Source organism: Nannospalax galili, unplaced genomic scaffold (genome assembly GCF_000622305.1).
Source record: "Nannospalax galili isolate Female #2095 unplaced genomic scaffold, S.galili_v1.0 scaffold156, whole genome shotgun sequence".
Taxonomy (NCBI): Eukaryota; Metazoa; Chordata; class Mammalia; order Rodentia; family Spalacidae; genus Nannospalax; species Nannospalax galili.
The window spans coordinates 254,677-278,581 of NW_008337625.1; the positions used below are offsets into that span (position 1 = coordinate 254,677).

The window sequence follows — 23,905 nt, forward strand, 5'->3', positions numbered from 1 at the left end:
AGGCTAAATTCACTTCTAAATTTATCAACTGTACATACCCTTTTCATGATAGAAGATATAAGAGAGAGAGAGAGAGAGAGAGAGAATATATATATCTCCCCAAGCAGGGGTTAGAGATGGCTCAATGGTTTAGCGTACTGGCTGCTCTTGCAAAGGACCAGGTTTAATTTCCAACACCCACAGGGTGGCTAATAACTGTCCCTAACTCCAATTCAGAGGATCTGACACCCTGTTCTGAACTCTGTGGGCACTACACACCATGGGGTTTTACAGACATGCATGAAAAACACTCATATACATAATAAAAAACTTTATATCCAAATAACCGTCATTCAGCATAGAAAACAAATCCTATTATACAGATTCACTGAAATTAAATTATTGATCATATCCTTACACAGACATGGCTGTATGTATTAAATATACCCACAGGGGCTGGAGAGATGACTCAGCTAAAGTTAAGAGCACCTCTCAAATGTTAACGCTATATACATGTACAATCATGCCCAGCTTTTATTATTTTCTTAGGGTCTTTTTAAGTGGCTGCACAAAATTCAGTTGCACAGCTACATTAAGAAATAATTATTGGGCTGGGTGTGGTGGCGTCCGCCTTTAATCCCAGTACTCAAGAGGCAGAGGCAGGCGGACCTCTGTGAGTTTGAGGCCAGTCTGGTCTCCATAGCGAATCCAGGCCAGCTGGGACTACAGGGAGACCCTGTCTCAAAAAGACTTAAAAAAAAAAAATTATTGGACTGAAGAGATGGCTCAGCAGTTCAGAGCACTGGCTATTCTTTCAAAAGACCTGGGTTTGGTTCCCAGTACCCACATGGCAGCTAACAACTGCCTGTAACTCCAGTTCCAGGAGATCCAACAGACCCTTCTGTCCTCTGCAGGCATTTGCTCAACCAGGGGTGCACTTACCTACATGCAGGCAATACACGAATACACATAAAATGAAAATAAATAAAATATTTTTTAAAAACCAAATATTTAATAATTTAGTTTCCCTCAAATAATGACAATATACTTAAAAAGAAATCTGAGACAGAATCTTGTAACATAGCACAACCTAGCCTCTAACTTACAGCAAGTCTCGTGCCTCAGCCTTCTGCTTGCTAACAGGTACATATCCCCAACCCTGACAAAAGCTTATTTCTTTACTCTTGTTAAACTAGTATCTGTTTTTTATTAAAAGTATTTCTCTAACGTGAAGGTTCCAAGTTTGATCCCTAGTACAAGAGAACAACAAAAAAGGCAAATAACAGTAACTATTCAATTATGAATTAAAATAGAAAAACCAGGCAGCCAGAAGTGCTGGCATGAGCTTGTAACTGCAGTTCTTACTTGGAAGAGTGAGGCAAGAGATGGAGTTCAGGGTCAGCATGGGTTACATTGTGAGTTACAGGACAATCTGGGTTATGAATGAAACTGTCTTATAAAAACAGGAAAACCTCCAAAAAATAGAAAACCAAAAGACAGCCAGGTGTGGTAGCAAATACTTTCAATCGCAGAACTTGGGAAGCAGAGATACGCAGATCTGTGTGGGTTCTAGGCCAGCCAGAATATCTACCCATGGCCTCAAAAAAAAAAAGTGTTTTAGCCAGGCGTGGTGGCGCACACCTTTGATCCCAGCAGAGGCAGGCGGATCTCTGTGAGTTCAAGGCCAACCTGGTCTACATAGTGAGTTCCAGGACAGCAGGGGCTACAGGGAGACCCTGTCTCAAAAACACCAAAAAAAAAGTGTTTTCAATCCTAAAAAGTACTGCAGACAGTTGTACATACCATCTTCTTCATCCTCTGCTTCCTCTGCTTCCATTGGGTCATATTCATCTTGATTATTATCTTCTTCAGTTTCATCATCATCTTTAGAATCATCTTTTCTTTTATCTTCTTTCTGTAATTTAAGATTCCTTAAAATTAAGCACTATCTCATGACAAATAAAATAAGTAAATATTAGCTTAATTAAATGTATTTGAAAGTTTCCAATTATAAATTTCTTATAACAATAATACACTTAACAATAACCTATCAAAGTCTGGCACATAGGGGCATGTAGATCCGGGGTTAAGACCAACTTATAGAAAGAGAAAGGGGATGGGAACAAAGAATAAAGGAGAGGGGAGGGAGAAAGAAAGAGAGAGAAACAAAACAAAGGGAGGGAGGGAGAGAATCAGGTGACTAGCAATGGATATTTACTCAGGCTTAGAGCATAGGCTTAAAGTTCTAAGACTGCATTAAAATCTTTCCCTCTGGCCTTTGTTAAGCTCTAAAACACTGTAACTGAAAATTCTAAACTGTGCTGCCTGTCTTGGAAAGTACAGACCTTCCTCTCATCTCTGTCTTCTTTTTTATCTTTATCGTCGCCTGATTTTCTCCGTTTGGGTTTTGGTTCATCAGTATCATCATCTCTTTCTTCTTTTTTATCTTTTCTCTCATCTTTTTTGCTTTTCTTTACCTTTTCTTTTTTGTCCTCTTTCTCAGGAAGAGAGAGTAATGATTTGTATATTCTGACCCCAAAATCTCTTTGAAGCATCTCATTGAAAAGTTCTGCAAACAATGAAACCTATAAAAAGACACCAACATTAACCTAAACAAATTCAATAGAAATAAATAAATCCAGCAGTTACTCATTTCTCAAACAACAACCAGTCACATTATTCATACCTATAATAAAAACTAAAGTAATTTTATGGGAAAGACGAAGGAGTGATTTACAGCTATAATAACTGATGTCGATGATACTGAACAGAATAAAAATTCTCTAAAGAACAAAACCATTTTTTATTTCCTTAAGACAAGGTCTCCCTACTGAATGTTGGAATTACAAGCTTGCATCACCATACACTGCTTACAAAATGTTTTAAAGATATAAATGTCAGGGCTGGAGAGACGGTTCAGCAGCTAAGAGCACTGGCTGTTCTTACAGAAGTCCTGGGTTGGGTTCTTCCCAGCACTCACATGGTAGCTAATAACCATCCCAACTCTAGTACCAGAGGATCTGATGCCTTCTTCTGACCTCTGCAGGCATTGTATGACACAGGTGCACTCATACACATGCAGGCAATACTCATAAATCATAAAATGAAAAAATAATAAAATGGAGATAAGAGAAACAGGAGTTCAAGGTAGAAAGCTCAGGTTGCATGAGATACTATCTCACAAAAAAAGAAAAACAAAACCTAAAGATATAAATATTGCTGTGACTGGTTGTGCAGGTATGCAATCACAGCTCCTCAGGATTCTGAGGCAGGAGAAATCATGAGTTGAAGGCTTGTGAGAACTAAAGTTGAGTTCAAGGACAGCCTGGAAACTTAGTAAGACCCTTTCTCAAAATAAAAAGTAAAAAGGGCTCGAGACATAGCTTCAGTTCGATTCTCATCACCCATGTCAGAAAGCTCACACCAGCCTGCAACTCTGGCACTGCATTCACATGCACAAACCCACACATAGATCATACATATATACATGCATGCATATATAATTAAAATATAGTAATGATAAATAAGTTTCTTGAAAGTTAACAAAACATTTAAAAAGAAGAGGGTTGGGGACATAGCACAATGATCAAAGTCTTGCCTGGCATGTATGAAGCCCTGAGTTCAATACCATTTTCTCATATATTGTAACCAGTCACAAAATTTTCAATCACATTAAACGGTGTTTTAATTCTAAAGAAAATAATTCAGCATTACATCATTATCAAGAAGGATACATAGAGATAAAGCCTTTGGACAAGTACAGTAGCACATGATTGTAACTCAGCAGTTTTTGGGTAGAGGCACATGAGTGTAAGGGTAGCATTAGCTACGAAGTAACTTCAAGTAACTCCAAGGCTACTAGAGATGCTGTCTCAACAAAAAGAAAACACAACAAATAATTTACATCTAATTTATCAATTTCTAGGAAAAGACAAAAGTGAAAACTCTACCTAAGAAATGAAACTAGCAGTCTGTAACAGAATTTAGAAAACAAATCTGTTTTTCTCACAACAAATAATTGTGGGCTAGAGATAGCAACTGGTTAAAAGGATATATTGACACTCCAGAGGACCTGAGTTTCTAGCTCCCCCACCAAATGGCTTATAACTGCTTGTAACTTCAGCTACAGGGGATTCAATGCCTTCCTTTGGCCTCTTTGAGCACTGAATTCAAATGCACAATTCACACATATATACACCGTAAGTCAAAAGTCTTTTGGAAAAATGAGAAGGAAAAGAATCAATGGAAGTGATGAAAGAAACATTCAAGGGAGATTTAAGAGATAAAGTCACATCTGTCGGTTTTATTTTGTTCCCAATACAAATTTAGACATTACCTCAAATGAATGTTCTTTGTTATCCTCTAATCTGTAATCCAAAAGGACACTCAAAGACATTATGCTGCAATCAAACTTCCCACTTTTTGCAGCCCAGTTTGGATGTACAATTATGGCTGGTTCATCAGGCAAAACGTATCTTCTTTCCCGACGCTGGCGTTCCATTTCCTCTTGGCGTTTTCTTTCTTCCTCCTAGATATTTTAAATTTTAATTCATGGTTAAACCTCCATTTGCAATATGCTTGCATACAAAAAATGTATACATGGGGTGTGGTGACACAAACTTTTAAACCCAGCCATTGGAAAGCAGAGGCAGGTGGATCTCTGTGAGGTAGGGGCCAGGGTGGTATACACTACAAATTCTAGGCCAGCTGAGGCTACACAACAGAGACAAGTATGCTGCAAGTTAAAAAAAAAAAAAAGGAGCTAGATTTGGTGGTGCCTGCCTGTAACCGTAACATTTGGAGGCAAAGGCAGGAGGGTAATTACCTCCCAGTTCTAAACCAACCTAGGCTACACAGTGAGTGAGACCTAGACCACTGCCTTAAGGGGATTGATTATACTATTCATAAGAATTAAAAACATGCCTTTAATCCTAGAGGATCTCTCTGTGAGTTCAAGGCCAGCATGGTCTACAAAGTGAGTTCCAGGCCAGCTATGGCTACAGGGAGACCCTGTCTCAAAAAGACAAAAATAAATAAATAAAAATAAAAACAAGAGATACTAGCTTTTGTGGCTCCTAATTTCTTTCTTTTCTAAAATTTATTTTACTACATTTATTTATATGTGGGGTGAAGGCACACGTGCCACAGTATACCTGTGGGAATAAAAAGACAAATAGCTCACCAAACAGATCTCAGTGATCTAACTCATTGTTAGGCTTCATCAAGCATGAAGTCATCCTGTTGGCCCTAATTTTCTTTCTTTTGGATTTCTAAACTTCAGCCATTGACTTTCAAAGAGGAAAATATACTCATATTGAGACTATACAATTTTGAGGATTCTAAGAAAATTGTAGCAGCTACTTAGATTTGGATCATCCCAAATTACATGTTAAAAAGGAAAATAAGTGGCTAGAAGAGCACTGGCTGCTCTTACAGATAATTTAGGTTTGGTTCTCAGCAACCACATGGTTGGTGGCGAACAACCATCTGCTAACTCCAGTTCCACAGGATCTGATGCCCTCTTCTGGCTTCTGGAGGCACTGCACACACTGGTGTATTTACATACACATAGGGAAAACACTCATGCACATAAAATAAAATAAACTTTATATATATAAAAAAAGGAGGGGCTGGAGAGATGGCTCAGCAGTTAAGAGTACTGACTGCTCTCGCAGAGGACCCGAGTTTGATTCCCAGCACCCATATGACAGCTAACAACTGTCTGTAAATCCAGTTCTAGGGGATCTGATGCCCTTTTCTGAACTCACAGCATTGCACAACACAAGTGCATTTGTATACATGCAGGCAATACACTCATACACATAAAAATAATAAATAAAACTTTTTTTTTTGGTCTTTTTGAGACAGGGTCTCCCCATAGCCCCAGCTGTCCTGAAACTCACTATGTAGACCAGGCTGTCCTTGAACTCACAGAGATCCTTCTGCTTCTGCCTCCCGAGTGCTGAGATTAAAGGCATGCACCACCATGCCCAGCAATATAACATTTTTTAAAAAAATGAAAATAAAATATGAAAACCACAGTCAGGCATGGTGGCCCACATCTCCAGCACTCAGGAGACAGAGATCTTCTGTGAATTTGAGGGCTACAGAGTGAGACCCTGTCTCAAAAACAAAACAAACCAAAAGTAGTAACTATGAAAACCAAAAATCTGCTTGGCCCACTCCTCCAGTTCCAGCAACTGGGAAGCTGAGACAAAGGGATCGCCAATTTGAAGCCAGTCTGAAGGACCTGCCTAAAAAATTCATAAAACAGTTGGGCATGGTGGTACATGCCTTTAATTCCAGCACTCAGGAGGCAGGTGTAAGGCTAGCATGGTTTAGAGGGTGAGTTCCAGGCCAGTCAAGGCTACAAAGTGAGACCCTGTCTCAATAATAATAAATAATAATAATAACAAAAATAAATCTGAAGGCATCTAAGATACTTCCATCCCATGAACTTGTAAAGATGATTTGCCAGGGCTTATTTATTTACTTATTTAGTTAATTTTTGAGGCAGGGTCTCACTATGACGCCTGGCTGGCCTGGAACTTTCTATGTAAAGCAGGGTGGCCTCAAACTTGGCAGAGATCCATCCACCTACCCTGCCTCCCAAGTGCTGGGAATAAAGGCTGGTATTGCAGGGCCCAGTCTCAATGCTTCCTTTAATCACTAAGAAGTTATCCCCAACACTTGGCTCTTGGACATTGCGTTCTCCATGAATACTTCTAGACCTTTGACTGGTAATACTAATTTAAAAAAAAAAGCTCAGCTTTAGTATTATCTGTTTTATTTTACATAAATGTAGGTGTAAGTGTTTGTGCACATGCACATGTGTGTACAGACTCATGTGAAGGTTAAGATCAATATTGGGTGTCTTTCTCAATTGCTCTCCTACTTTATTTTGGAGACCAGGTCTCTCACTGAACCCAGAGCTGACCAACTGGCAGGTCAATGACCTCTGGAGATCCTCTTCCATCCACCATCCCCTGAGAGCTACTGTTAGAGCCCCATGTGCCCCCAGGGCTGGCTTTTACATGAGTGGTAGGGATCCCACGTACATCCTCATGCTTGAGTAGTAGGCACTTTATCAACTGAACCATCTCCCCAATTCTTTGGCTTCAACTATCTAATGTCATGTTCATATGGATAATCATACTTCTCTAACAATCCTCTCCAATTTCTTTTGTGGTGCTGGGAATCCAACTCAGGGCATTCTGCAAATTAGACAAGTGCTTTTCTACAGAGTTATGACCCTAGTGCCTCGAAACTCTTTAAGACTTCTTATCCAGGCTGGGCAAAGTAGAGCATGCCTTTAATCCCAGCACTTGGGAGGCAGAGGCAGGCAGATCTCTGTGAGTTCCAGGCCACCTGGGGCTACAGGGAGGCCCTGTCTCTTTAAAAAAGATGGGAAAAAAAAAAAAAAACCCCAAAAAAAAAAAAACAAAAAACACTTTTTATCCAAGCATGTACCTGTAATCCTGGCACTCAAGCAGAAAAGGTAGGGGAATCACAACTTCTAGGCCAGGCTGGGCTTCATAGTATGTTCCTGTCCAGGCTGAACTATTTAGTGACAACCATTCTCAATCAAAAGAAAAAAGAAAAATCTTTTTTTTGTTCCCTATTCAGCATCTAGTCAAGAAAATGTGGTCAATTTTGTTGTCATGTCTCACTAGCCTTTTTAATTCAATTTTTATTTTTACAGTATATTCTGTTCATATCTAGATTCCCTCCCCAAACCACACATTTATTTGTTTACTTATTTGTTTAGGTGTTTTTTGTTTTTTTTCTTTGAGACAGGGTCTCACTATGTAGCCTGGCTTGCCTGGAACTCACTTTGTAGATCAAACTGTCCTCAACTCACAGAGATCCCTCTGTTTTTGCCACTCCCGTGATGGGATTAAAGGCATGTGTCACCATGTTCCCCTCATTTCTTTTTTTAAAAAGTATTTTATTTATTATTTTTCTTTTATGTGTATGCGTGTATTGCCTGCATGTAGGTTAAGTGCACTCGTGTCATGCAATGCCTGCGGAGGACAGAAGAGACTGTTGGATCCCCTGGAACTGGAGTTACTGAAAGTTGTTAGCTGCCATGGGGGAGCTGGGATTCAAACCTGGGTCTTCTGCAAGAATAGTTAGTGTTCTTAATCGCTGAGCTATCTCTCCAGCCACCATTACTTTCTTTCTAATAAAAAAGTTTTCACCCTAGCTAAGGCTGCTCTAATCTTAAGATCTTCTACCTTCTAAGAACTGAGTACTCAGACCCAGACCATCACCAGCATCCTGGGTGGCAGAGCAAGACACTTGCCTCAAAAAGGAAAACAAAAAAAGGAGTTTTATTATATTTAACAACCTCGAAACTATATTAATACTACAAGACCCACATTCTCAGAAATTCCTCTACAAAAATATTAACATTATAATACATGAACATTGCCTACGTACCTCTTTATCATCTTCAGATTTCCTGTCATCCTCATCTTCCTCCTCTTTTTCAGACTTCTCTAATTCCTTCTGTTCCTCTTTTTGTTCTTCTACTTTAAGCTGTTTGGTCAGTCGAGCTATTAACTGGGATTTTAATCCTTTGGAACTAAGAGCACGACTTTCTAATTCTTTTCGGAGATCATTTACCTAAATATATGGAAAGAAAAAAAAAGAGAACATAAACAAAATCTAATTATTATCTTTTGACTTTTTTTTGTGGTCTTTTTGAGACAGGGTCTCCCTGTAGCCCCAGCTGTCCTGGAATTCACTATGTAGACCAGGCTGGCCTTGAACTCACAGAGATCCACCTGCCTCTGCCTCCCGAGTGCTAAGATCAGAGTGCTGCGACCAAAGGCGTGCGCCGCCACTCCTGGCTCTTTTGACTTAAGAGTCAGCCAGGCATGGTGGCACACACCTTTAATCCCTGCAGTCAGCAGGCAGAGGCAGGAGCATCTCTGTGAGTTCAAGGCCAGCCTGGTCTATATAGTGAGTTCCAGGACAGCTGGGAAGACCCAGGATCAGCTTGGTCTACCTACATAGGGTATAGCAAAATTTGGTGAAAGAGACAAAGCACATGCAATGCCTCTAAAAATGAAAAGTGAACAATATTTTTGGAAAATAATTTAGAAAATGTTTGGTTGGTTTTTGTTGTCAGGCTTGTGTGGTAACCATTTTACCCATTGAGCCATCTCTCTGATCATTTTGTTTTTCTGAGAGGTCTCATGTAGTCCAGGCTGGTCTCAAATTTCCTTAGGTAGCAGAGGCAGACCCCAAACTCCTGATCCTCCGGCCTCCACCTTACAAGTATTGGGATTACATGCATATATTACCACACCTGGCTCGAAAACATGTTTGGCTTTTTTAAGATTTTATTTTTAATTATGTGTGTTCATGAGCACATGAGTGCTGCTGCCTAAGGAAGTCAGAGATGTAGGAGTCTCCTTAAAGTTGGGAGTTACACTTACACACATGCAGGCAATACACTCATGCACATAAAATAACAATAAAAAAAAGAACCTGTCTCACCTCCAGATCCAGTATTTCAAATATTTGGATATCTACCTAAAGAAATCTTATGGAAAAAAAAAAAAAGGTTGAGTGTGGTGGTGCACACCTTTAATCTTAGCCATAAGAAAGCAGAGGCAGGAGGCTCTCTGTGAGATCAACATCAACCTGGTCTACGTAGTGAGTTCCAGACCGGCTGGGTTCACAGGGAGACTATTAACAACCCCACCAAAAAAAGAAAGAATGAGATTTAGCAAACACATGGTGAGCACCTTCTAGGCTAAGCCAGGAATGCTGGCACAAGCCTATAAGCCCAGCACTTGGGAAGCTGAAGCCAAGAGGTTAATTTGAGCTCAGAAGTTATTTGTTTTTGTTTTTGAGACAGGGCCTCCTTGTAGCCCCAGCAGGTCTGAAAGTAGCTAGGTAGACCAAGCTGTTGGATTAAAGGCATGCAGGACTATGCTCGTCTTAGCTCAGGAGTTTATGATAAACCCCAGTAGCATAGCAAAACAAATGTTAACTGAAAAAAGATGCAATTTTTGTATTCAAATTACAAGTGATCAATCACCAAAAACCCTGTATCCAGGAAAAAAAAAATGGAAAGAAACACACCAAAAAAATTTTTATTACATTTGTTGGAGGGCATGGGACATGCAGAAGACAATTTTGGGGAGTCAGTTTCTGTCTCTACCATGTGGGTCTTGGGATTGAGGTTACGTTGTTGGGCTTAGTGGCAAGCACCTTACTCACTGAACCACCTCACTAACCCCTATCAACATTTTAAGACTGTCTATATTTAATTGGCTTAAGAAGTCTTTTCATGTATCATTTAAAAAACTGCATTACTGAAAATCAAGAATGTAGCGTTTTTGGGGGGAGACTGGGTCTTTGGTTGGCCTTGAAATTGTAATCCTAGTCTTAGACCCCCAAGTGCTAGGATTACAAGCATGAACACCATGCTTGTTTATAAATTTTTTTTTTTTTTTTTGGTCTTTTTTTGAGACAGGGTCTCCCTGTAGCCCCAGCTGTCCTAGAACTCACTATGTAGACCAGGATGGCCTTGAACTCACAGAGATCTGCCTGCCTTTGCCTCCCAAGTGCTGGGATTAAAGGTGTGTAGCCACCAATCTGACAGAAAGTCCTGGGCAGAGGCTTATCATATTTTTTTTCATTTATTTATTTGTTTATTTATTAATTTATATTTGATGTGTATGGTATTTTGCCAGAATGTATGTAAGTGCATCCATGTTGGGCAATGCCTAAGGAGGCCAGAAGAGGGGTGTCAGATGCCCTGGAACTGGAGATAAGGATGGTTGTTAGCCTCCATGTGGGTGCTAGGACCTGAACCCACATTATCTGCAAAAGCAGCCACTGCTCCTAACCACTGAGCCATCTCTCCAGCCCCCTTATTTTGTTTTCTGAATATGGTGTATTCTACACAAAACATCTATTTGATATTGATGATGACAACCTGGAAGGAAGGAGTGTAGGAATAACATTTTATGACACCCATGTTGATTCATTTAATTTGGTATGATTAGTACATGCTGGTAGACCCAGATATGCAGGAGGCTGAAATGGGAGGATCATTTAAGTACAAAAGTTCAAAACCAACCCAAGAAACAGATATTAGAAAAAAAAAAACAAAAAACCCACAAGGCGCTTGTTTGGCGATGGATGTCTGATGTCCATCCCTGTAAGGACAGCACTTGGGAGGTAGCGGCAGGCATATCAGAAGTTCAAGGCCAATCCTCAGCAACAACAGCTTGGGCTACAAGAGACCCTGTCTCAAAATTAAAAACCAAAGCAAAGCAAAACAAAACAAGGGGGCTCACAGGATGGCTCAGGAGGTAAGGGTACCTGTAGAAAAGCCTGATGACCTGAGTTCAATCCTAGAAATCCACTCCCAGACCTGTTTTCTGACCTCCACATGTGTACTGTGGCAAGCTTGTCCACAAACACACAGACACACTAAATAAATAAATGTAAAACAAACAAAAGAGTAAAGTATCAAAGCTCTATTACAAATAGAAAAACTGGGGCTGGAGAGATGGCTCAGCAGTTAAGAGCACTGGCATCTCTTGTAGAGGACCGGGTTCCAGTGCCAGCACCCACATGGTAGCTAACAACCATCCAGAATTCTAGTTCCAGGAGATCCAACACTTCCTTCTGACCTCCATGGGCACTGCATAAGTCATATAAATAAAATAAAAATATAAATATTAAAAAAAAATAGAAAAACTAGAGGCTGGAGAGATGGCTCAGCAGTTAAGAGCACTGACTGCTTTTGCAGAGGATCCAGGTTCAATTCCCAGCACCCACATGGTGGCTATTAACTGTCCTTAACTCCAATTCCAGGGGAATCCAAAGCCCTCTTCTGGCCTCCGTGCATTGCACTACACAGGTGCACTCACATACATGCAGGCAATACACTCATACACATAAAAGAAAAATAATGAATATAAAAAAAAAAAAAAAGAAAAACTGTCTACTTCAAAGGACTTCAAAAGCAAGCATGATCACCATCTGATCTTCTGACAATAATTAACAGTCACATTAAAGCCGAGGCACAGAATTGCATGTCTATAACTTGTCCGAAGCCACTGCACAGAAACACTAGCACATGTTAATCAAAGAGTCTTAAGAAGTTCTTTCTTTTCCAGTTAAATGACACACCTCTACATGTTACTTTTAAATTTATAAAAATCAGGTTCAGGGCTGGAGAAATGGCTCAGGAGTTAAGAATACTGACTGCTCTTGCAGAGGACGCAGGTTCAAATCCTAGCATTCACATGGTGGCGAACCACCATCCATAACTTCAGTTAAAGGGGATCTGACGCTCTCTTCTGACCTCCATGGGCACTGCATGAGATTGGTGCACTTTACATATATGCAGGCAATACACTCATTACACATAAAAAAAAAGTCACCAGGCATGGTGGCGCACGCCTGTAGTCCCAGCACTTGGGAGGCAGAGGCAGGCAGATCTCTGTGAGTTCAAGGCCAGCCTGGTCTACATAGTGAGTTCCAGGACAGCTGGGGCTACAGGGAGACCCTGTCCCAAAAAAACAAAACAAAACAAAAAAGTCAGGTTTATCCTTTTCCTACATTTCTTCTATTGCCCTTGAATTTAAGTTACTTAAGCACAGAAATCCTGGTTTCTTAGACATACTCCCCTCCAATCCAAGAAAGTATTACTGACACAATAGGTAGGCACAGTAAGTAGCAGGCATTGACTGATACTGCATATCTGAATGAACATACAAAGTTACTTAAATTTATGTATGTATAATGTACAATATGAAATAGTTATATAAAATCAGGGGCTTTACCTTGAATGTCTTCATTTTTTAAACAGAATTCACATTTACTATTTAAAGTTTTTAATTATATCTTTGGTTATGTGGGTGTTTGTACAGGCACCCTCAGATACCCCAGGTGTCAGACACCCCTTCAACCAGAGTTACAGGCAGCTTTGTGAGTGTTGGGAACTGACCTCGACTCTTCTGCAAGAGCACCACATACATACTTTTAACTGCTGAGCCACCTTTCTAGCCCCATGAGTTTTTTTTTTTTAAATATATTTTATTTAATATTTTTATTTTATGTGTATGAGTGTATAGCCTGCATGTATGTGAGTGCATCCGTGTAGTGCAATGCTGTGGAGGTCAGAAGAGGTTATCAGATTCCCCTGGAGCTACAGTTAAGAACGGTTCGGTTCGTAGTCACCATGTGGTGCTGGGAATCTACAAGAGCAGTCAGTGCTCTTAAACACTGACTCGTCTCTCTAGCCCCTTCTTCTTTTTTTTAAAAAAGATGTTATTTACACTTGTGTGCATGTCTGCCACATGAATGCAGGTACTCGAAGAGGCTAGAAGAGACTGTCAGATTCCACTGAATGTTGCAGGGAGTTCTGAACTGCCCAGTGTAGGTGCTGGGATCCTAACCTGGGCACTATGGAGGAGCACCAAGAACTCTTAACTACTGAGCCATCTCTTCAGTCCCATTTTCATTCTTAAAAAAAAAAAATTTAAGGGCTGGGAGTGGTAGTGCAGGCCTTTAATCCCAGCACTCGAGAAGCAGAGGCAGGCAGATCTCTGTGAGTTCAAGGCCAGCCTGGTCTACATAGTGAGTTCCAGGACAGCTGGGGCTACAGGGAGACCCTTTCTCAAAAAGACCGAAAAAAAAAAAAAAATTTAAGACAGGGTCCCACTCAATAGCCTGGTTTAAGACATGAGCTACTACATACCTAAGTATAGTACTTTCCATTTGAAAACAATTCCTTCAGTCAACAATTTTACTCTTTCCTATTCAGAGAATTCAAAATTTAAAATATATATATTTTTTTATTATTTTTATTTTATATGTATGCATGCAATGCCTGAATGTATGTAGTAATAGGCAGTTGTTAGCTGCCATGTGGGTGCTGGGATTTGAACCTGGGTCTTCTACAAGAACAGTCAGTGTTCTTAACCACTGAGTCATCTCTCCAGCCCCTTAAAATATATTTTTCTTAAATTTTATTTATTATTTTATTCTATGTGTATGTGTGTATTGCCTGCATGTAGGTAAGTGCACCTGTGTCGTGCAATGGCCGTAGAGGTCAGAAGAGGCTGTAGGATCCCCTGGGACTAGAGTTACAGACAGTTGTTAGATGTCATGTGGGTGCTGGGATTTAAACCCAGGTCTTCTGCAAGAATAACCAGTGTTCTTAACCGCTGAGCCATCTCTCCAGCCCCAAATTTAAAAATATTTTTATTTATTGTTATTGTATGAATATGTGATCTTTGGAAATTTTCAATTACCTTCATGGACTTTGGATCAAGCTTAGACCAGTGGGTAGGAGTGGAAATTTCTTTAGTGTCACCATCATCCTTCTCTTCTTCATCCTAACATACAAAGTTAAGAACATAATTACTAACTCTGAAACCTTAAAATACAAGTAATTTATTTTTAAAAGTCTGTTGCTGATCTGTGCAAGGTCACAATGTTTCAGATTGTCTTCTCCTAAAGTTATTATTTAGGCAAGTCCACGTACATACATTCTACCACTTTTAACTGATCACAAAGACACTCATCAGCCAATCAAAGCCAGATCTGTGAAACACAAAAGGGTGATAAATTACAACACAAAGGATATCAGGGATGCACAAACACTGCCGGTCTCCACTAACCACACAGTGTGTGATCTTGCCCCAATTTTCAAGCCACCCAAAGACTGATTTAGTCAGACCTTTAAAATGTACCAAAGACGTTGCCACATAGCCTGAAATTTCCAAATCTCTCAGACTTGTGGTTGTCCAATTTCAAATATCCATGACTAGAACTGATGACCGTGAAAGAGAAAATTTTTAAAATTTTAGGAAATGGCAAAATGTTTAAAATGGCTTAATACTGAATCTTGCTCAACAACTGGTCCCAGATTCCAGCAAATAGACCTATTGATAAAAACAAAATTTTGTGCTATTTAAGCACAACTTTAACTTTCAGGTCTCAGCATTCTCAGTTAGCATAATAGACAGATTTTTTATGAGAAAAGAAAATACAACTATACTGCTGAAAGCTGGATTACCAGTCGCTGTTACCAGATATGTTCCTCCATGTGTGTCTGTTATGTAGTGTGTGGTGTGCATTTGTGCCTGTGTTCCTGTGCCTGTGAGAAGCGGAAATAGAAAAAGGGATTAGCGTTCAGTGCCTGTTCTCCATCAGCCTCCTTGCGTTCACCCTGAAGCTTCTCGACCAGCTGCTGCTTGTATCCTCGGGAGAGGGTTTCCCACTCTGAGCGGGTGGGAAGGCAATGCCAAACATCCGGGAAAAATAAAACCACTGTCTCCACATGAGCTGGAACTGTACGCCCCTTGTGGGTCTCCTCAGGGCGATGGTAGCGAATCTCTGCAAAACGGTACCTGTTGCAAGGGAAGAAGCATGTTGGAAAAAAAATTCTAAAATACATTTTAAAGACCCTAGTTCACTTGTAGCACATCAAGTAAAGAAATTTTGCTGCAAGAACTTGAGGTTGGTCTAAAGAAAAAAAAATTATAGAAGCCATAGTTCCTCTTTTGGTACATTTGCATATTTTATTGGTTAAAAGAATATGTTCCACAAAGAAAGTACTGATTTGAGTATAGAGTACCCATATTTTAGAGAATACCTGAAGGAGCTGGATAGCTGCTCAGATTTCATGAGCTACAAAAAGAATATTCTCAATTAAATTTTAAGAAGTATACTAAAATACACAGGACAAATAAGCCTCAAGAGAAAATATGGCTGAACAAAAATAATCAGCAACTACATCATTTTACAACAAAAGAACTGTAATGAAATGAAGTTCTCTCTTGACGATCTTCTCCAGCTATGCATGAAATGAAAAGTATTTTCAACATACATCCACTTCCAAAGTAGAACATAATAAAACATTTAAATTTTCATTTTATTTTGATTAGTTCTTATTTCCCTTTCCCCAAAACATTTTTGGCACCAAATAAACTTTTGCTACAAATAGGGATTTTCCTTTGAGATTACCTGCATGACCAGTGTTGCTAAAATAAGGAAGGGGAAAGGATGTTTGACAAGAACAGCTACATAAACTATTAAAAATCATTTCAAGTCAAGAAATGAATTGGTACTTACCACTGTGTGCATACACTTAGATCAATGCCTGTCAGAGCCTTACAACAACGAATAGCAGTCTTAATCAACACAGAGGGATCTTTTTCTGGGTCTGGTCCATCCAACGAAGGAGACCAGTGGCCTCCAATGGCCATGGCTTCATCCTTGCCTTTCATGCCCACTAAAAACTAATTCAAAACCAAGAATCATTTACATATATAACACAGCCTATCGAATTACAAATAGATACTTGGAAAGGAAAGGTACAAACCTTCCCAATATCATTTCACTACCTCTGGTATCTGTCAGTCAAGGAAGAGTTCAGTTCATCATGTTCCACACTGCATTTCAGCAATGGAATAGGATTTATACATCATAACTCATCCTTCTAAAATATTTCATCCAATAATGTTCTTTTAAAAAGACAAAACTATATTTAAATTCAAACTTTATAAACAGCATCTAAAACACTCTAAATCTCATTCATCACAGATTCTACTAGGGTACAAGTATAAAGCATCAAAATGAAAACTGAACTAGTCATACACAAATTGTTGTCAGTCTACAATGGGAGAAACACCTATAATTATGAAAATATACTTAATACTTTATTAAACCAACAAGATTTAAAATGCTGTTTTAAAATTTTATAATTATATATGTACACTATAGTTTATAACTACATACCTAAAAATAATGAAATGTTTCGTTTTACCTTAACAAGTCTAGCAGGATGCTGAAATCCATCTCGAAGTTCTTGTGGGTCTTCAGCAAGAGCACATGACTTATGATACAGATCTTCCATACTAGGGCTAGCCATCAGCATTACCTATTATAGTCAAATAATTCAATCCTGTCAAAAGTCTAAAGTAATGTAAAAAAAAATGAGTACTACCAATTAACTTCACTAATTAGATATCTGATATTTTTCCTGAAAAAAAAAAAAAAAAAAAAAAGGGATGTAAAATGCTATATAAAAAAAAGTATTAGATGCCTTATCAATATTACGTTTTCAAGGGATGACTTTCAGATCAATGTTTTAAAACAGAAAAGTAAAAATAAACAATATGCTGAATGTTACCCTGAAGACTAATATTTAGTACATTCACCTAAAATTAAGTTTTATCCAGGGGTTTTGGAAGTCACACAACTCTAAATATACTTTAACTTTCTCATATTTTTGAAGAGAGGCTGGAGAGAGAGCTCAGAGGTTAAGACCACTGGTAGCTCACGCAGAGGACCCAGGTTCATTTCCCACCTCCCACATAGCAGTTAACAACTGTCTGCACCTCCAGTTCGAGGGGATCTGACACCTTCTTCTGGCCTCTGCAAGCACTGCACATGTGTAGTACACTTATATAATGCAGGAAAAACATTCACTCATACACATAAAACAAAAATAATTTTTTTTTAATTAAAAAAAGTTAAATTGTTTAAATAATTAAAAAGTCAGGTAAAGAAGAAAGCAGGCTTTTGGGTCTTTTAATCTAACAACCAGTTTCTAAAGATTATCTGGGATACTACCAACAAATGCTATGAAATTTAAAATGCAAATAACAATGGAACACAAACCTTTGCACTGTACAAGTGATCAGCATCAGGTGGATCAAGAACAGCCATATTTTTTTCTAAAGACTCTACTTCTCTGTGCATTACATAGAAATTGCAATAATTTCCAAGCTGAAATGGTCTTGACAAAGGGAAAGCATCCACCCATGTAAACTGAGCATCAAAAAAGTCACTAGGAATATATAAATTCTGATAACGGCGCCTTAGTTCCATCATGTCACAACTGGGGCTGAAAAACAGATATAAATAGTGAATAAACAGTCTTAAGACCAAAGGTTATGTAAATACTCAATTCTGAAGCTAATTCGACATAGTAAAAAGCAAACTGAAAATGGACTAATTCAAACTTGCACACTCACAGTGCTAAATCAATGATACCTAAGTGTTACTTTCTCTGTTTTTGGTGTATAGCTTATAGTTCCTTAGAGAAGACCCAGTGAAATAAAAAAATGCAACCACAGATCCAGAGATCAGTTTAACAAAAGCAGTTCACCCTCAGTGGGATGTAGCATTTGAGAAAATTACAGTTCATTAAAAATGTATACAAATTAGGCGGGTCTAGTGGCACACGCCTTTAATCCCAGCACTCAGGAGGCAGAAGCAGGTGGATCTCTGTGAGTTCGAGGCCAGCCTGGTCTCCATTAGCAAATCTAGGCCAGCTGAGGCTACAGGGAAACCTTGTCTCAAAAAGACAAAAAAAAAAAAAAAAAAAAAAAAAAGTATACAAATTGATAGAGGTACCAACTTAGTATGTGTCTTTCAGTAATGTTTATACAATGTAGAAAAATATAATTTTTATTCTATTATAAGTGCCCAAATTAAATATAATTTCATTCAAAATGAAATTTTTTTTTGTCTTTTGAGACAGGGTCTCCCTGTAGCCCCAGCTGGCCCAAAACTCACAATGCAGACCAGGCTAGCGTTGAACTCACAGAGATCCACCTGCCTCTGCCTTCCGAGTACTGGGATTAAAGGCATGCCACGTGTGGCTAGAACTTTAAAAATCTACATGAAAGCAAAATCCAAATGTTCTCTGGATTATTCACATCTCCATTACTCTCATTATGAAAGATTTACATCCACACCTGAGTACTACAATATACAAAGGACGTAAGTTTCTTGCCTTTTGTAACTGACGGATATTTAAAAAAATGATTTCTCTTTCCTTAGCAGAACATTGAAAGGAGAGAAACTCAAAGATAAATCCATTTGGTAGAAGGCCAAGATGTATGTTAAAAATGTACTGAATTAAAGTGGAAAGCAAGGCCAGATGGTGCATGCCTGCAATCCGAACACTCGGGAGGGGGAGGCAGAAGCAGGAGGATCACTGCACTGGTTTTTTTCTAATTTTACTGGCAATCTGTTTTTTTCATCATCTGTTAACTCTATGACCTAGATGTACCTCACTGCCCATTACCATCATGAATTATGGAGAATCTATAACTGATACGCATTAGGTTAAGTGCTTTAGATACTTAACGCAACTTCATAATAATCCCCTAAATTAGTATGAGATTTATGGATGAAACACAGAAATTCTTGGTAACTTCTTCCTGACCTCTAATCCTAAAGATTCAATATATTTACTAAACACACAAATGTGCAAAGAATACAGGTGTGTGTGTGTATAGGTCTACATTTCTACATTATACTACACTTGATAAAGGTAATTTTGAAACTAGTTCACTGCAGTATTACTGCTTAATCATACAGGGGATTAACAAGTCATCAGTTTAAGTTACCAATTAAGTTTGATTCCAAATGATTCTAACCTTAAGGAAAAAATTCATTACAAATGACTTTCCTTCAGAAGCTATGCATGCCTGTGTGTGAGTGTGTGTGCGCGCACGCGTATGTGTATTATGGGGACTGCAGCAAAGGCCTCCAACATGCCACGTAAAAACTCTTATCTCTGAGGCTGGGCATGGTGGCTCATGCCTATAGTCCCAGCACTTAGAAGGCAGAGGCAGGCAAATCTCTGAGTTTGAGGCCAGCCTGGTCTCCATAGTGAGTTCCAGGCCAGCTGGGTCTACTGGGAGACCCTGTTTTTAAAAAGATCACCGCCCCCCCCAATCTTCTGCCCAAAACAACCCTCTCTCTCTGGCAGATCTTTGTGAGTTCAAAGGTAGCCTCGTCCACATAGCAAGTGCCAGGCGAGCTGGGGCTACAGGGATACCTGATCTCAAAAAAAACAAAAACAAAAAACCCTCCAAAGCCCTCTATCTCTAGGCGATATCCCAGCCCATAGGTGCTTCTTCTTTTAAGTAGTTGGTTTCCTAAATGGGTGAAAACAAGGATCCCTCCAGATGTGGTAGCCCACACCTTTAATCCCAGTAATCAGAGGCAGAGGTTTGGGGATCTGTTGGAGGCCAGCCTAATCTATGTAAGGAATTCCAGGTCAGTCAGAACTGAGACTCTGAACCCAACACCCCCAACAAACAAATCCTTTGTAGAGAACTAAATTCCAACTTAAAACTGCATCTCTGCAACATATTCTATACCAAACTAAACCAACTATGAAACTAATGATCCAATAAAACAGCTGAAAGAAAAACTTACCAATCTAAAGAAAATTTTGAAAACTGCACTGTGTAACGTGGAACAACACGTCGAACTCTCCGAGGTGATCGCTCTCTCTCTCTTCGGGGTGATCTTTCCCGGGAACGTTTTCTCTGAGGTGATCTTTCTCTGGATCTGCGTCTTTCTCTATCCCTTTCACGACTTAAAGCAAATATTTCTAAAGTTACTCAAAGAAGGCAAACTGGCCCAGCTGGTAAAGGTGCTTCCCATCAAGGCTGAAGACCTGAATTTTATTCCCAGAACCAACATGGTGGAAAGAGACCAACTCCTGCAACCTAGCCTCTGACTGACACATATGCACCATAAGGCTTATACACACGTGTGTACACACACACACACACAAATAAATGTAATTAAATAATTTTAAAATACTAGTACTTATTGGCATTATGGAACCATTTTTTAAAAATATTTTATGCATATGAGTGTATTGCTTGTATGTGTGTAAGTGCACCCCTGTAGTGTAATGCCTGAGGAGGTCAGAAGGAGTTGGATCCCCCAGAACTGGAGTTATGGACAGTTGTTAGCCAACATGTGGGTGCTGGGAATTGAATCCGGGTCCTCTGCAAGAGCTGTCAGTACCCTTAACCACTGAGCTATCTCTCCAGCCCCATACTTTTAGGGGCTGGAGAGATGGCTCAGCGGTTAAGAACACTGGTTGTTCTTGCAGAAGACCAGGGTTCAAATGCCAGCACCCACATGGCAGCTAACAACTGTCCGTAACTCCAGTTCCAGGGGATCCAACAGCCTCTTCTGTCCTCTGCTGGCATTGCACAACACAGGTGCACTTACCTACATATAGGCAATATAGGCATACATATAAAAAAATAAAACTAGCCAGGCGTGGTGGCACATGCCTTTAATCCTGGCACTAGGAGGCAGAGGCAGGCAGATCTCTGTGAGTTCAAGGCCAGCCTGGTCTACATAGTGAGTTCTAGGCCAGTTGGGACTACAGGAAGAACCTGTCTCAAAAAGACCAAAAAAAAAAGAAAGAAATAAAAATAAAATATTAAAAAAAAATGTTTTTTAGATAGGTTCTTGTTAATATATACCCCTTGCTGGCCTGGTACTCCCTATATAGCCCAGACTGGCTTCATGCCTTAACTTAGACAAAGTGACCTGCCTCAGCCTGAGATTATAGGTATGAGTCATCATATCCAGCTTGGAACACTTTCTTAATAATACAGTAATATACAATATTACTGTATTAGTAATATACAGTGAGTATATTAATAAAGTAATATTTAAGCAAGAATAACATAAGCAAGTAAATATAAACAAGAGTCCACAGTAAACTAGTTAAAAGATGGTAAAATAAACATGATATAAATTTTAGCTTTGGGGGGGGACAACGATGCTGCAATGTGTAGCACTGGCTGGCCTATAACTCGCTATGAGGACAAGGCCAGCCTTTTACTTAGCATTGCACCTACCTCTGCCTACCAGCTGGTATTAAAGAGTGTTAGGATAAAAGGTGTGTACTACCACAGCTGCCTTACCTATTCTTAAATGAGCCCATCAATGGAATTAGCACATTCATCTTTTTGTGCAGATCTCATCACTATGAACAGTACTACTTTTGAAACATACCTTCGGTCATCTTTTCTGTTAGGTACTTGATCCCCTCTGTCATTCCTTCCCGAAAATCTAGATGGTGGATCTAATCTTCGAGCTGGTTGTGGCTGTGACACTATACGGACAGGAGGCTGCAATAAACCACCTTTAAAAGATAAAAGGAAAACCGATTAAAAATTTAACAGCTGAAAAGCATTACCTGGTTATTTATTAAGATAAAGACAAACAAGTGGAAATCACTAAAGTTGTTGCATTCAAAGTTAGCCTAAAACCTAATTATTTTATGGGAAAGAAATATTATTTAGGGGCTGGAGAGATGGCTCAGCGGTTAAGAGCACTGACTGCTCTTGCAGAGGACCTGGGTTCGATTCCCAGCACCCACATGGCAGCTACAACCCATCCTTAACTCCAGTTCCAGGGGACTCGGCATTACATGACACAGGTGCACTCAACATACATGCAGGATGCAGGCAACACACTCATACACATAAAATAAAAATAATAAAATATTAAAAAAAAAAATGGGGCTGGAGAGATGGCTCAGCGGTTAAGAGCACTGACTGTTCTTGCAGAGGACCCGGGCTGAATTTCCAGCCACAACCCATTCTTAACTCCAGTTCCAGGGGAATCTGACGCCCTCTTCTGACATCTGTGGCACTGCATGACACGAGTGCACTCACATACATGCAGGCAATACACTCATACACATTAAAAAAAAAAAAAATTATTTAATGATTTCTTACTGGTACTGAAAACTAAAAATTTTCATTTTAAAATAATATAAGGGACTGTAGAGATGGCTCATTGGCTAAGAATATTTTCTGCTCTCTTTTAAATTTATCTATTTATTTAATCGTATTTTTTTACATTTTCTGTTCTTACAGGGACTCAGATTTGGTTCCCAGTACCCATACAGCAGCTCAAAAACATCTCTAATGCCAGTTCTGGGAAACTAGCAACCTCTTCTCATCTCCATGCTTACAGCTGCTCTAAGATGCTAAGAAATGTCCATCAATAGAAAAATGGATAAAGAAAATGTGGCATATAAACACAATGCAATTTTATGAACTTATAAAGAAAAATGAAATCAGCCACGTGTGGTGGCGCAAGCCTTTAGTCTCAGCACTCAGGAGGCAGAGGCAGGTGGACCTCTGTGACTTCAAGGCTAGCATGGTCTATATAGTGAGTTCCAGGCCAGCTGGGACTACAGGGAGACCCTGTCTCAAACAAAAACAAAAAAAAAGAAAGAACAACAAAATCAATGGCATCTGCAATAAAATAGATGCAACTGGAAATTATGTTGAGAAATAAGCCAGATTCAAAAAGACAAATATTGCATAAGTTTAAATATTTTTTTATTTATTATTTTTATGTGTATACGTGTATTGCCTGCATGTAGGTAAGTGCACCCGTGTAGTACAATGCCCATGGAGGTCAGAAGAGGCTGTCAGATACCCTGGGACTGGAATTATGGATAGTTGTTAGCTGCCATGTGGGTGCTAGGATTCGAACCCAGGTCTTCTGCAAGAACAACCAGTGTTCTTAACCGCTGAACCATCTCTCCAACCCTGCATAAGTTAAATTTAAATGTGTGTGTGTGTCTCAAACCTAGAAAGGGGATGAAAGGGGAGGAACGGATCTTAAGGAGGGTAGAAAATAGAGAAGGCAATGGAATACATGTAATAGTGATGGAAGGGGCAATGCTGGGATTTGAACCTAGAGCTCTGTGCTTTTAAGGCAAATGAAACTCTATCTCCAACAGAATACGTGTAATAGGAAAACAGAAAGGGGGACTGATGGGGGAAACAAAGGAATCAGCTGCAGGGAGGTAGTGGAAGGTACCACAGAAGGTAGTGGAAGAGAACAAATGAGAACAACCAATGCCATGATGAAATTCACTACAGGTATGGTACCCAAAAAAATTTTAAAAAAAAGAAAAACACTGTGCTTCCACATAGCCACTGTTGGGGACCTTTGTTGTGTAAAGTAGAAGTTTCTTCATGTCCGGATAGCTCACGAGCTCGGAGCCATATGCAGAGACTCCTTTCACAGCAGGGCGCCTTCCCGGCATTTTTCCTGACTCCTTTGTGAAGTAGCAGCCACATAA

The 23,905-nt window shown here is 39.4% G+C and overlaps 1 protein-coding gene and 1 non-coding gene across 8 annotated transcripts in view; both read right to left on the minus strand.

Annotated features, from left to right (window-relative positions):
* Positions 1-23,905, minus strand: part of Ccar1 (cell division cycle and apoptosis regulator 1) — a 57,369-nt gene that overhangs the window by 10,455 nt on the left and 23,009 nt on the right. For all 7 annotated transcript variants that reach the window (XM_029563355.1, XM_008832644.2, XM_029563356.1 and 4 more), the window contains 11 exons: positions 21,814-21,943; positions 20,203-20,364; positions 17,647-17,872; positions 16,790-16,903; positions 16,096-16,262; positions 15,161-15,371; positions 14,271-14,354; positions 8,422-8,607; positions 4,316-4,507; positions 2,325-2,564; positions 1,783-1,894 (listed from right to left, as the gene is read on the minus strand). In XM_029563355.1, the coding sequence (XP_029419215.1) occupies positions 1,783-1,894; positions 2,325-2,564; positions 4,316-4,507; positions 8,422-8,607; positions 14,271-14,354; positions 15,161-15,371; positions 16,096-16,262; positions 16,790-16,903; positions 17,647-17,872; positions 20,203-20,364; positions 21,814-21,943 (1,824 nt within the window). The remainder of the gene's footprint in view (positions 1-1,782; positions 1,895-2,324; positions 2,565-4,315; positions 4,508-8,421; positions 8,608-14,270; positions 14,355-15,160; positions 15,372-16,095; positions 16,263-16,789; positions 16,904-17,646; positions 17,873-20,202; positions 20,365-21,813; positions 21,944-23,905) is intronic.
* LOC115070275 lies at positions 16,392-16,456 on the minus strand. Its single transcript, XR_003849460.1, has one exon. It is a non-coding gene; the product is annotated as a small nucleolar RNA SNORD98 (small nucleolar RNA).